General features: G+C 42.4%; 1 protein-coding gene across 1 annotated transcript in view; it reads right to left on the bottom strand.

Moving 5' to 3' along the window:
• unc5a (unc-5 netrin receptor A) overlaps positions 1–14,276 on the bottom strand; it is a 157,623-nt gene that overhangs the window by 101,112 nt on the left and 42,235 nt on the right. Inside the window, exons 3-6 of the mRNA XM_036589442.1 lie at positions 10,491–10,634; positions 4,543–4,646; positions 3,584–3,764; positions 551–718 (exon numbers count right to left, since the gene is read on the bottom strand). Coding sequence (XP_036445335.1) covers positions 551–718; positions 3,584–3,764; positions 4,543–4,646; positions 10,491–10,634 — 597 coding nt within the window. The remainder of the gene's footprint in view (positions 1–550; positions 719–3,583; positions 3,765–4,542; positions 4,647–10,490; positions 10,635–14,276) is intronic.

The following is a 14,276-nucleotide window of genomic DNA, read 5'->3' on the forward strand; positions in this document are numbered from 1 at the left end:
AGTGACTGTGGGTGGAAGGGGGTTGGGTGGTTGTGGTACCACATCAACTTATCTGTATGAGTATTAATAAATGATGAGTTGTGACATTAATAGTGAAAAGAAAATGAAAAATTAATGTCCCCATAAAAAGGTGGGTGGGGGTATTGTGGCCAAGGAATACTGGCCCAGGGATTTAAAAAGCATATATGGGAATTTTCATAAATTTCCAACAGTTCTATCTCAAATCAAATGCTAAACAAAGCATAATAACTGTAAAACACTGAAATTAGCTGCTAAGTTAACTTCTTGGCTAAATGCTGCTGCCCACCATGCCAGTGCTGCCAACCATGTTGGTTAGGAATTTCCATTGCTATGAGTGTGTATGTCTTCACTCATGCAGTCACTCTCTATTTTAGCATAAAATTACTTGTATGGAAAAGTTCATGGAAAAGTCAATTTCAGAAAATGCTATCAAAGGTATAGGCCTATTTACTTTTCTGTCATCCACCAAAATGATCTCTTGATGTTGAGAACCACTGCACTAGAACTCAAGCACAAGTGGGCGGTTTACCTGGACAGGTAGCCGTGCAGGCGCTCGTCTGGACGCTCTGGCCCTCGCAGGCGGTGCCTCCGTTCAGAGGGGCAGGGTTAGTGCAGCTCCGGCTCCTCTTCTGCCAGCCACGGCCGCAGATTGCACTGCAAGCTGACCAGGTGGCCCACGTGGACCAGCCGCCATTCACTGCTCACCCGCCCCGAGAGAAACGAACAGAGCAGGTCAGGGTTACCCGACGAGCAGCGACAACCAAAGAGCTTTAACACCCTGTCTTAAAGGAAGAGGGGGTAGAAAAGCTCCCCAAATCACATGCTGGCTGTTTGTTTTGGACGGCTTTCGTAGGATTTTTGCCAATTGAACAAAAGGCGGAGGCCAGAGGAGACGCTTGTGACAAGCTGTCTAAGATACAACAAGCATGGTGATGCCAGTCATTTTTGAGCTGATTTGTTTTGGCCTTGAAATGAAACCCCCCCGCACCTTTAAGGCAAGCCTCAGTCAACAACAGTGGGGACAATGGGCAACACAGAACACTATTACCAAACTTGCCAACCAGTAGAGCTGAGAAAGACTGTGGTTATGTGAACCTGTGTGAGTCCTTCTATTTCACTGTGAAGCCTCGATTTTAGTATCTTGTACAAAAAGCAGCAAGACAAGTTGGTTGGAGTCTAAAGGCTCTTAAATGACATTGCCAGCTGCATGGCCATTTGTATGTTATCAAAGCAGCACTTCTCCACTAGATAGATAAAATAGAGCATGCTGACTTTCACAGTTGTGTATAATGGTCTTCTCAAAGGATTAAATTGCTGTTAGCTGGCTAGTTTTGCGTACCAGGCTGTATCAACAAAAGAAGCACAAAGCATCATAAAATTGATTCCAAAACTGGAAGAATTTTGACCCTGGGAGATCCTCAAGAAAAGGCAAAAAAATTGTGACTCTATGGGGAATCAGGAGGGTTGGCAAGTGTGGCTAATGCTAACTCTAAAACTAAGTCATATGCTTAGGCAGTTGGTGGTGCTCAACAAAATGATTGCACCGAGGGAGTCGGGACAATTACAGTACATCACACCACTCCATGCTGTTGCCCTTGTCAAGCCATGATGGCTGCAATCAATCAACCTCTTTAACATTGTCTTACATTAATGAACATTGATACTAACTTGAGTCTAGATTGATCAAGAATGGAGGGCACAGACATAAAGTCTGTACTCGTTTCATTTCTAAAAGCTCATCTGATGTGCATTGCTGGCCCTTGTGTATATCACTGCTGTGGCACATTTTGCGACACCAATATATTTCTTGAGAAACGCGTAAGCCTGGCGGATTTCTGCAATGATCCCAGACCTAAAGTTCACACTGTGTTTTTAATCAAGTCCCAAGTCTACTCTCTCTCTCTTTCTCTCTTCCTTCTCTCGCCCTGTCTTTTCCCTCTCTTTCTTGTGTGGCTCAAAGCAAATCTGATTTCTTCTGTTCTGGAGCAGTCGGGGCTGATTTGTTGTCTGGGAGCCTTGATCACCAGTCAGGTTTGCGTCGGGCCGCTGAGGGCTCCTAATTCACGGGCTGAATCACTTCCGTAGCCTCTCTAGCTCCAGTGATTGCCCACCGCCGAGAGGGAAATTGCGCGGTGACTGGCGCGGGGGCCCTGATTACCTCTTAGCACACAGTTGAGCCATGTCAAAGCCGGCCTTGTTAAAATGCATCTCCACCTTCCCTTCCACAGCTCTAATAACAGCCCTTACCCCACCTACGGCACAGCCAATGAGAGAGCCGGCAAAGCTTCACATGAGTAAACTGACATTTTAATGTGAAGCCATAGGGGAACAAAAAAAAAAAGACATAGGGACCAGGTCTAATAGTTCCTTTTGATCAAAAGCTATTCACTGAATTTTTTCGTAATTAATTTTTACAATGGCAGCAAATTGGCCATTGCTTTGGCGAACACTGCGCAATTTGAACCCCGCCAAATTGTACAGAAAGGCAGCCCACCACTTATTTGCTATTTTTCTCCCTCTGTATGAGGGCTTCGTCATGATTGACAGCACAAAAAGCAAACAATAGGGTGAGATTTTTTTCCACAGTTCACTGCTCCAGTCCCCTCGCAGGGTCCTCCATCAAGATTCCTGCAAGAAACTATGCAATTCAATCAAACAGACTAATCTAATCTCTCCATCATCAGGGCAATTGGCTTCATTTTTCGGCATTGTTGTTTCTTTTCCTGCTAATAAAATACAGCACCTTGATTGCCCTGTTTGGCAGATACTGCATTAAAGAAATCCTCCTTTGTCCATGTAGACATTTATTCTATTTGAAAGTCATACAGATGCCCCGTCCTTCTAATTACAGCTTCCTAACCAGTTTGATAAGCTGCAGATTAAATATTAAAAAAGAGCAAAGCTAAAATTCTTGAGCGCTCTCTTCAGTGTCCCTCCGGAGGGCCAGAACCCTTGATTTCTGCCGCTTTGCTCTGTTCACAGTGACTGATTGACTGTCCTGATTAGCTGAGAGCATTATGTGTCTTTAATGCATGCTACCTTCGGTCCAAGGGAGTCCAGAGACCTCCCACCGGAATAAGGAATGGGCAAGAACTGCGCATAATAATAAAGGTCAGCTGGCTTATCAAGCCAATTCGTTATCCATCTCCAGTGCAAGCCCAACTACAGCGTACAGGTAGGAGAGCTGTGATTGTGGAGCGGCTCGCGCTGTTGGAATTTCTCAGACAATCATGCCTGTTTTGCTCATACCTTCACGTGTGTTGGGATTCTGCAGGGAATAGCAGGTGTTTCTACTGTAATAAAGAGTTTCAAGGGATTGGTGGTTACCAGTTGTAGCTGCGGTTAGTGCAATGGCAGTAATGGTCAGCATTGCTCAAACCTTCTTATTAGCTTGGTTAGCAGCCGTTCAAATTTTTAGCTATTGCTCGAACCCTCAAAGAGAACTGTCTATCAAGCTGCCCTCAGTGAATTACTCTTGACTCATGGGTCAAAACCCATCTCCAACTTTTGTGTAACTACTGAAAAGGTATGTGAAAGAGACAGGCTTGGAGAAGAGACGCACCGTAGACAATCACGGCGGCCGACGAGCTTTTGCGGCGGGCCACAATGTTCTTGGCCACGCAGGTGTAGTTGCCAGTGTCGGCCAGCCGGGCTTGTTTGATGATGAGATTATGGTCCACTGTGATGAAGAAATTGGGGTCAGCCTTGGGGTCGATCAGCTCCTCATTCTTCTGCCACTCCACCTGGTGAAACACACATGTATGCGCACACACACACACACAGGAACAAGAAAAAAGGACATTCACAGCCTTAATCTGGCGCTGCTGCAGGGCTCGGACTGTGGCTCTGGGCCATTCTCAAGGCCGCTGCTGGGGTGCAGGGGTTTAGATGCTGGCAGGAGTTTCATTTTGCCTTCGGGGAGAAGTGCTGAGGATTAGCTTCACTCTTTTTTCCTACCCAAAGCCAAAGATTTGCTTGAAAACAAAGACCCGGCCCTCGTGGAATAGTTTAAGAACTGGCGTAATTACCACACAGCATTCACTGTCCTACTACGCCCATCTCTGATTGGCCCTGTTTAATTTTAATAGGGTACAAAAGTATTAAGGCGGCCAGGCGGAAAAATTGAAATGTATTCAGTCAAAAAGTCATTCTGGGACACTTTTGGAAGGCAAAAAAAGAGTCTGCTTGGAGTTAAATATTTCATGCGGTGGTCTGCAAGGCCGCCAGAGAGAGCAAGGTAACTGCTGTTGTTATTTGGCCGGTTGGAGGCTCCGGTGGGCAATGTTGAGCCAAAACAGCTGGCCACAGTCTGGTCCAGTCCTGCGTCCTCCGCAAACCTGCATGCATTATTAATGGAGCTAGCGGAGCTGGCAAAAGCAGAGAGCTGAGCCTCTCGTCCATGTCCAGCTGACAGGACAGACGCCATGGCGTTACACATGGTGAAATATTGCAGGGCTGATACAGACGCGAAGATAAATCAACTAGCGGGATAATTAGCTGAGGACTTTGTGTGTAACTTACCTCAGCTGTGGGCACACCCTCTGGAGGGTGGCAGCGGAGTAGCACTTCCTGGTCTAGTGCCACCTCTTTGCCCAGCGGTTCCTCCTCAAAGTTTTTCCTCAGATCTGTGGACCAAAGACATCAATTACTACTTTCAGGCTAAGCTGACTGCCTTGCAAACATCTTAAGCAAAGCTACTGGTACTACTGGGGACTCTTGTGTAATTAAAAGTTTTTTTTTTTTCTTAGAACTGCCCTACAACTTATAAACCACTTAACCTTCAAATGCCCTCTAAAAGTAACCCGATTCCAAGCTGCACAAAATAGCATGTCTATTGATGACAGTGATCAAGAAAAAGGACATTTTGTAGTTCTACAATTACAGACTGTAGTCCATCTGTTTCTCTGCATGCTTTGTCAGCCCCCTTTTACCCCGTTCTTCAGTGGTCAAGACCCCCACAAGACCACCATAGAGCAGGTATTATTTTGGTGTTGGACTGTGTCCACTCACTGTCCATTCTATTAGTTACACCTGCCTTGTTGGTCCACCTTTTAGATGTAAAGTCAGAGACAGTAGCTCAAATGTCGCTGCACAGTTTGTGTTGGTCATCCTCTAGTCCTTCATCCGCCACCTGCCTTGGACTGGCTGCCCACCCGACACTGAAGTGGACTCCTAACTATTATTACTACTACTACTATTAATATTAGTAGTATAATAATTTTGTAGGTAGTTTGACCAGAGGAGGATGGGTCCCCCCTTGTGAGCCTTGGTTCCTCCCAAGGTTTCTTCCCCAGCTCTGAGGGAGCTTTTCCTTGCCACTGTTGCCACTGGCTTGCTCACCTGGAGGATTTACATTTCATGTTAAAACTTTGTCCTTAATGGATTTCTGTGAAGCTGCTTTGTGACAACATCAGTTGTAAAAAGTGCTATACAAATAAATTTGACTTGACTTGACTTGACTTGACTTGACTTGACTTGACTTGACATCAGTGGTCACAGGACGCTGCCCACAGGACACTGTTGGCTGAATCTTTTTGGTTCTCAGTCCAGCAGTGACATTGAGGTGTTTAAAACTCCAGCAGCTCTGCTGTGTCTGGTCCACTCGTACCAGTGCAACACACACTAACACACCACCACCACCACATCACTGCAGTGCTGAGAATCATCCACAATGCAAATAATACCTGCTCTGTGGTGGTCCTGACTATTGAAGAACAGCGTAAAGAATGATTTAATTCGTTGTTGTGTCTTCTGGCCAATCAAAATCCTGACACTCTCTGTGTCTTTTCTAAATGTCTGCTTCATTTTCTCCTCCAATCACTGCTTAGCAACTGTCACATCGCTGTTACTTAGGTCAAGCGAGTTAGTAATCCTGGGAAAATACTTTGAATGAAGCTCTAGATATTCAACAGATGTCTCTGGGGGATCCATAAAAGCAAGAGATGAAATTCTGACAGAGTAGAATATGTCCATTTGCAAAATCAAATGTAAAATGTCAGCCTCTATTAACTCTCTAGGGTCCACGAACTCACCTACATGTCAAATTCAACGTTTCCATAGATGTTTGTCTATTTTTGCAATAATACAGCACAGAGACACAGTTGAAACACCTTCTATAGAGTTGCTCTTTCAAATCTATATCATTGCAAGATCACACATGACTCACATCTGGAGTTATAAGGCTGTGAAGAGAGTCTGAGATCCATGTAATTTGCCTCTCACCGTGTGTAATTAGTGGATTCATGAGTCTGTCTACATTTTGTGTGAAACTAACCAACGAACGCTCAGCAAATCACCAAGGACCTTCCCATCACATCGGTAACCCTTCATTCTTACTTCAGATGACATCAGAAACATGCAAAAATTTACAGCTGCTGAATTTGCTGTCGCAATTTTGGAAAGTAACGTCAAAGACAACACGTGTTTCATATGAAGCATGGGTATTATTTTATATGCAAGTGTCTTTAAAGAAAATGCCCTTAGACCCCAGAGGTTTAAAGAAAAAGTGGCCTGCAATCTGTCATTAGAGGTTTAATAATCTAAAAAATAAAAGAAAAAAATTCTGTGCCCGCTGCGGCAGTATACTTTAGCTTTTGCTTGACGGTTTGGGATTTCAAGTTTGCTGCTTTTTTTCCGTGTTTATGCTCATTTCAGCTGTCCAGTTTTAATTTATGTCATCTTTATTAGGTCATCTTTATATGTATAAGTAGTAAAAAGCTGATGCATGCTTGATTGGGATTTTCTTGATTGGGAAAGAAAGTGCTTTTAGCTGTGACATGCCCAACTCCATAGTTAGTATGCTGCCAATGTGGTGCTGCATAGGCCTCGCGTAACCTGCAGTGCAAAAATGTACTGACTACCCAAAAAAGGAAGCCAGGTAGGAGCCCACCAAACATTTGTTCCCAGGGGCCAATAACTTGATGATCCGCGCCTGAATATGATGCACATGTTAAGTTAACTGATTTAAAAGTACAGAAATAATGGTTAGCTGCAGCGCTCACTGAATTATTACAGTAAAAGAGATATTCCTCTAGAAACAGGTGTGTTCTTTGGCTTGTGTTTGTTTGTTCAGGAGCTAAAAGTGTGTGAGAAGCACAGGGCCCAGTGCTTATTTGGTGCTGCTTGGCTGCGTTAGAGAATGGCTGTCTGAAGCCCTGGGGCCAAGCATCAACGAAGAGCAATTGCATTATCCCACCCCCGTCCCTCCACACACACACACCACACGCACCACTCTACGATGGGGTATCCACACACCCCTCCACCCCGCAGGCTACTGAGACAAGTGTTGATGTGAGTCAGATTGCATTTGCTCCTCCAAATTACGTTACTGCTGATAAAGACGGTTTGAGTCATAGTGGCAATGGACGGTAAAATGCTTTCAAAACAATCTTTGCATAAATGTTTACGACTAGTGTAATGGAGGAACGGCTTGAGTGAAGAGGCGCCTGTGGAGACAGCTGCCCTTGTGGAACATCTGTTTCTGCATAGCGACTAGGAGGAGTAACCAACGCCTAACCGGCCACTCTCTAGTAGGGACGTGCACGCTTATGCAAATATAGAAATGCATCTTAGTATTCATTTACTTAGTTGAATAAGACTAAGTATGTGTAGTTAAGTAAAAAAAAAATGGAAGAAATCCTGTACATTTTTGACCAAACACTCCACAGCCATGGAAAATGTCAGGGCAGCAGCTGTATCTCAAGCTAAAGCAAATGGATACATTAAGCAGAGCTACAGTATGAAGCGTCTAAAAAAAAGTAGGAATGAAAAATTATAAAGAAGTCTCAATAATTAAATATAATATGAATCATTCCATTTGTGTCGGGAGATTTGCCTTTACTTTTTTAAGCAAATCAGCTGGGATATTTTTTCACACCACCAAAGTTCAGTCTTAGAAGTTGGTTGCAGTTTCTGTAGTGGCCGGTTAATTGTTTTGAGAATAACAGCAGCTTGTTTGTTTGATTTGCAAATTTGCTTTTCTGTCTATCTGTTTTGATGTTTTTGGTGGTGTACCAGGTCTTACCTGGTTGCCAATAGTTCCATTTTCAATTTTAGAAAGTCTTGTGTTTTCATTTATTTTTGACTGGGCTTTAGGGGATGATGGCTTTAAAAGGACAGTTGTTAGCTCAAGATGTGACTGTGTTTTATTGTGTGGGGCTCTGGGTTAGTTAGTGTCTACCATGCAGTCAAGTTGTATGGCTATTCGTGACTGTCCCCGCTATTCTCACTGTTATTCAGTAGTGCTGGACTGGGATTTCTTGCTGCCTATTGAAGTGCCTGTTCAATAAAAGAGCATTTGCCTGTATGCACAATGTTTTCCACAGCTTTTTCTACGCCAGAGATGCCCAATCCTGATCCTGGAGATCTACCACCTTTAGATCCAATCCTAATCTATCACACCTGATCTAGTTATTCAATTTCCTTATTGGGGGCCACAAATATGTTTAAAAATGTAAACATATGATTAGCATAATTGGCTAAAAAGCCCATGGAGACTAGGGATGTGCAGAGGTACCAGAGTAATTCAAAAACTGGAATCTCTATTAAGGTACTATGCTTCATCAAGGAAAAATGGTGGAAACATGCACTTCAATTTAGTCAAACACCTTTTTAATGTTTAATCCTCTTGGTCCACAAACTCATCCACATGTCAAATTTATTCCTACATATCGCTGTTGTCGGAAAAAAAACTCATATCTCCTAAATGGCAACTTTACAGGAAAGGGAAAATACCTACTTTACTTTTAATGTAAGTCAATGGAACCAGACTTTTTTCCAAGTCATTTTGGGCCATTTCTTTTGGTCCAATCGTCACGAAATTTAAATACAGTGTAAAGGGCAACAGACATATTCAAATTATGTCAAAAACTAAAAAACGACAAAAATGGAGATACAAAGTTGTCTTCCAACAGCAGTAGTATATATCTCTATCTTTCTCTATCTATTTTCTCACCTGTAGAAGATGATGAGTCCTCATCAACATTCAGTGTTGTACCGGTTAACTGTTTTAGCTAATTAGCTCATCTGATAAAGCAGCCTGTGTTCCTCATCTGGCATGAAAACCTACCAATGGTCCTTGGCTAATAATAATAATAAATCATGTTGGTGGTGTCCTTATTGTGCCGTTAATTTTTTTGAAATTTCAGTCTGCTACCACCTAAAAAAGTAAGCAAACAGCCCTAGAATATTTTGGCCATAGTCTTATCATTTTAGGTGGTTCATTTTCCCTTCCTGGTTGTTAATGGACTATCCAGCCATTAACTCTTACAGAGACTCTAATATCAAAATTAGTCATAAAGCATGCACAGCCCTAATGGAGACAGTCGTCCTTGTGGAATATCATTTCTGCGAAGCGACACTAAGAAGCAACTAGCAGCTAACTGGCTGCTTTCTATGAAGACATCACTGCTAGTCATTTCACTCTTTAAAAAAAGCCCATGTCATGCCTGTCTATAGCAATCAGGCCGTACCAAATGCTGAGCGCTAAAGAGGGCTCCAGCGTGTTCGATTTAATTAAACTGGATTTAACGGGTCTGGGCAGCACTGCGGGCAGCGCGGTCGTGGGAGGTATAAAAAAAGCCACCGTCCTCATCCAACTCTTCCGTGACTTTGAAGGCGAGACTGGAATGAGGTTGAGTTTAAAGTGTCTGTGGGGGGTCCTGTTCCTTTCAGCGCTTCCGTGTGACGTCCTGGTTTTAAACGACGCATGTTTATGAGGAGATTAATAGAGGAGAGGTTGTAAAATATATCACAGGCACGTTTAATGGCTTCTTTTCCTCGGATCTGAGGCCGTCGAGGTGTGGAGCGATAGCCCTCTTTGTTCTCTCGGCAGATTTATACGCCGGCACGCGGAGAGATACATCATAAATCCGGTCTGATTGCGCGGCGCTTTCATCATTGTTTTCGGTTACAAATGCGGCTTGTTTGAAAGGGGACTCGTCTGTATTCTCTCAGATGCCAAGCCTTAAAGCGAGCACTCTCTTCCTCCACTTTCGGGACGCTGTTTCTCCCAAACGAAGCGGCCAGAGGCCCTCCTGGAGCCTAATCGTATTATCGCACTGCTAGATATGGGAAACTGCGTGGCCTCTCGAGGCAATTACCACGTGTTACGTCGCAGATTAGCGGCTTACCATGCCACGGGCTTATTTTGATCAAACTTCCCAATCAAAAACGTTAAATAAGTCATACAAACCCATCTGAATCAATCAGCCTCGGGGAACACACACAGCTGAAGTGCTCAGATTGATTGGACTAAATGCAATTTGGAAATCATTTTTATTCGAGAGCGCATCGGCCACAGGATTGGAGGAGCGAAATCTTCTGCTCTGCCTCAGAAAAAGATACGCCAGCCGAAGCCTTGTTGAATTCTGAACATTTTCCCCTGGACACACTGACGGGCTTTTCCCCCCCCACGCTCATGCCCCAGATTTCGAGCAGTTGGCTAGTCCAGACGTGTTAGGATAACTCACAGGCGATTCGCACGTAAGCCTTTTGGCTCTTCTGGGTTCCTGTAGTGCTCCAGGCCACACACTGACACCAGTAATCCTCCAGGCCGAAGATTTTCTCCACCTGCTGCCTGGAGATGTCAATCTTCACCTGCATCACTGGGAGACCTAAAGAGGAGAGCAGAGGATATATAGAAACATGTTTAACCATTTATGGCCAAGGCAAGAAAGCTGCTATTCCTCCTTTTTTAATCTACACTTCTCCTTCTACCAACATGATCTTTTAATGCTCAATGCTATTTACATACATATAGAACATGATCTACCAAATGTAGGTTTTATTTTGTCACAAACTATCACTCTGAAGCAACATGTATAGGATCATGCACTATATGTCCAAAAGTTTGTGGACACCTGCTCGTTCAATGTTCCCTCTGAAATCAATGGGATTAGCAGGGAGTTCGGCTTGCTGCAGTAACAACCTCTACTCTTCTAGTAAGACTTTGCACTAGACACTGCTGTGAGTATTTGGTAGCAGTCACAAGAGAATTAGAGGTCAATAGCTGATGCTGGATGATACATGTGACTCCAATTCATCCCAAAGGTGTTGGGTGGCGCTCCATCATTCCAGAGAATGCAGTTCCACTGCTGCTGTGCACTTATCCTGTTGATGCTTGGTATTATGCATGGTGTGGCTGCTCCAGAGCATCCTATCCTATTTGCAATGCCTTTCTATGGAAATTATACAAGCTGCACACAACTGAACACCTGTATCATTAATGAGTGACCTGAAAGTGATGAATTCACTACTGAGCAGGGGTGTCTGGATACTTTTAGACATTAAAAATACTTCATACTCCACACTTTTTATTGTTATTCTAATGAAACACATCAAAAATATGCACTTTCATAATGAGTATTACATTCTGGTTCAGAAACTATCACGGTATGTCCACCAATAAAGGCAGAATGGTGCTTCTTTTATACAGTGATAGAAAATATGGTAGCACCAAAACTTTGTTTCCACATGCTGATTCATGTTACGGTGGGCAACGTTGGCATGCATGCACATGTACTACTCTGGAGGCAGATTTTAATGAGTTAACCCTTTAAGACTGACACAAAGAAGATATTTCCACCATTAGATTGGCTCTCACAAACTTTATTTGCATAAATAAGACTTCAGTCAGGATTGTTACTCTGATAATAAGAGCTTTCCGATCAAAACCCGGAAAAAGAACAGTGCAACAACAATTGAAGCCCCAGGCATCTTTTATACAGTGATACAAAACATAGTACTGTGCAGAAAGTGCTGATTCTACAAGATGATGTGTTTGATAATGCAGAAAAGTGGTGTACAATTTTAAATGAATAAGCAATAAAAATACCTTTGAGAACATCCACTGAAAACTACTGTGACATTTCTGCAGACTTTTAACTGCCTTTTTACATAATAACTGCAACAATTTACAACACTGTAGAAAAAAAAAACAGAGAAATTATATTAAATTACTAGTAGCAGAGTTGCCATTAAAGTACTATGTAATATTATAAAAAATATTCACAGTGACAATCTGTAAATTTACAGTTCTTTTACTGGCAACTCTAGCACAAGTAATTTACTGTAAACTGTGTTGCCTGGTATGTTACTATAAACCAATGTATCACTCTAAATAGCCAATCTTTTACAGTACGATCCTGAAAAAAAACAAACCAGTATTTTACTATAAAATAAATACTGTAAATGTACAGATTTTTTTTATAATGAACTTAACCACTTGATTATTCTTTAATTAGGTGCTGTTGTTAAAAATTCTAAATTATGTAATAATTATAGACACATTTAAAGCACAGATAATAATTTTTGACTCATTAAGTATGTCAAATATTCAAATATCTTAAACATTTAATCCGGAAAGCTTAAATAAATGAATGTGTCTTTTTAAAGGCGATTACCTGCTGTGTAGGCTTGTGTATGTTTCTTGTATACTTCTGTGTGTTTTTTGTACACAAACGAGTTGATGATAGCACCTCATTAAAGCCTAAATGAATTCAATCTTAGAAGAAAAAAAGATTAAAAATCATAAAAGATCATTCCATATCGTGACAATCTGTCACCACTCTGGGTGATTGAGTAAGCTCTACATGAACAGCGTGAAACCAGCCTGCAAAATAATTCAATTTTTGACAATTATGAATGAACGTCATCCGGGTTAAGCAGCGAAGAAGAGCCTGTCAAGCGTTATATATTCTTGTTTCGGGAGGAGGCTGTGTGTACGTGTGTTTGTGTGTGTTTGGAGTAGGAGGTGGTGGTGGGGGGCTGTGGAGGGGGTGGTTTAGGCAAAGATAATGCAATGAAAAATTATCTCGGCGACTCTGATATCTTCCCTCCAGCTATCGCTCATCTCTTAATACAAAAGGATGACCTTGAAGATGCCCACGTCTCCCTCTTTCCCATCCCACCATCCCCCACTCTGCTTTTTCTCCCTCCTTTTCTTCTCCCCACTCTCGCTCCCCCTCTCTTCACCTCTCTGAAGCCCCATATCTCTCCCTTTCCTGCTCTTAAGAGGCTTTAACCATGTTTTTTTTTTGTGTGTGGCACCACATGTTCAGGCTTCCTGTCTGCTCTTCAGGCCTGCTCTTGATCCTTAGGAGCTCTGGGCTTGGATATTTTACAAAACCAGGTGTGGTGACCCACATCTCCACACTACGTGCTATGCAGGCCGTGCCTGGTGGGTCTCGGTGCAGGTGTGTGCAGGTAGCCTTGGCAACACACGCGCAGCAACAGGGAAGCGAGGCGGAGCTGCTGCTTTTAGCTCCACTCTGCACGGTGAAAATGAGCTAACGACAATTAAAGGCATGGAAAATAACATTTTCAGCCTAATCTCTTTTAGTAACACTTATTTACAGGGCTTTGAGTTCTCAGTATTAGCTGGGTAAGTATGTGGTACAAACTCCACAGTGCTGTGCGCTTGTTTTGGGTAAAAAGTGTCAGGTTGTTATATGACATAAAAGATTGTTCATAAATAAAGCACAGAATCTTACATAGTATGAACCTGTCTATTACCTGTAAATGAAACTGAACCTGTGCTGTTAAAGAGCAATGATTCTTTCTGTGATTTTACTGGTTTTTTACCATTTACTTCAGAAAATTGTATTTTGTGTTGTCATTTTTTTGCCTTCTAAATTACCTGGTGCTTGGAGATGTTTCTGATTCTCTGGAGATGTTTTTGATTTATGCTGAATCATATGACATTACTATGAAATTTGTACAGTGAAATGTCCACTTATTTTTGAGGTCTTTTACTAGTTACAGTTTAATAGCTAAAAACAGTTTAATGCCCAAATTACAGTTTAATACCCAAATTAATTACATAGTACGTTGCACCTTACACTTACTGGTTATTACCTAGAACTGAGTGGACTTTAAGTAAAAGTGGATGACTGCTTTGGGGGCACATTGCTAAAACACATGCAGGCTGAGGCTTAAAGAGACTGTATCTCCTGCTCACTGTGAGTTCCAGCATTAAATGTGGTCATCACTTAGTTCATTTGCATAAAGTTTGTCCAGAGTGAGAGAGCAGAGAGAGGATGTGGATCAGTGGTCTAATGTGTCAGTTACATGTATATATTGTCAACTTTTGCCTCATTATAGTGTAGTATAAAACATTCTGTTGGTAAAGATTTGAAAAATTAGAAGGAAAAAAAAAATGTAAATCATTTAGGATGATGTCATCGTTCATAGCATGCATATGCTGCTTAAAATTTCAACACCCCCAACTTAAAACACCTTTCTGTGTCCCTGTTACC

Source organism: Colossoma macropomum, unplaced genomic scaffold (genome assembly GCF_904425465.1).
Source record: "Colossoma macropomum unplaced genomic scaffold, Colossoma_macropomum, whole genome shotgun sequence".
NCBI lineage: Eukaryota > Metazoa > Chordata > Actinopteri > Characiformes > Serrasalmidae > Colossoma > Colossoma macropomum.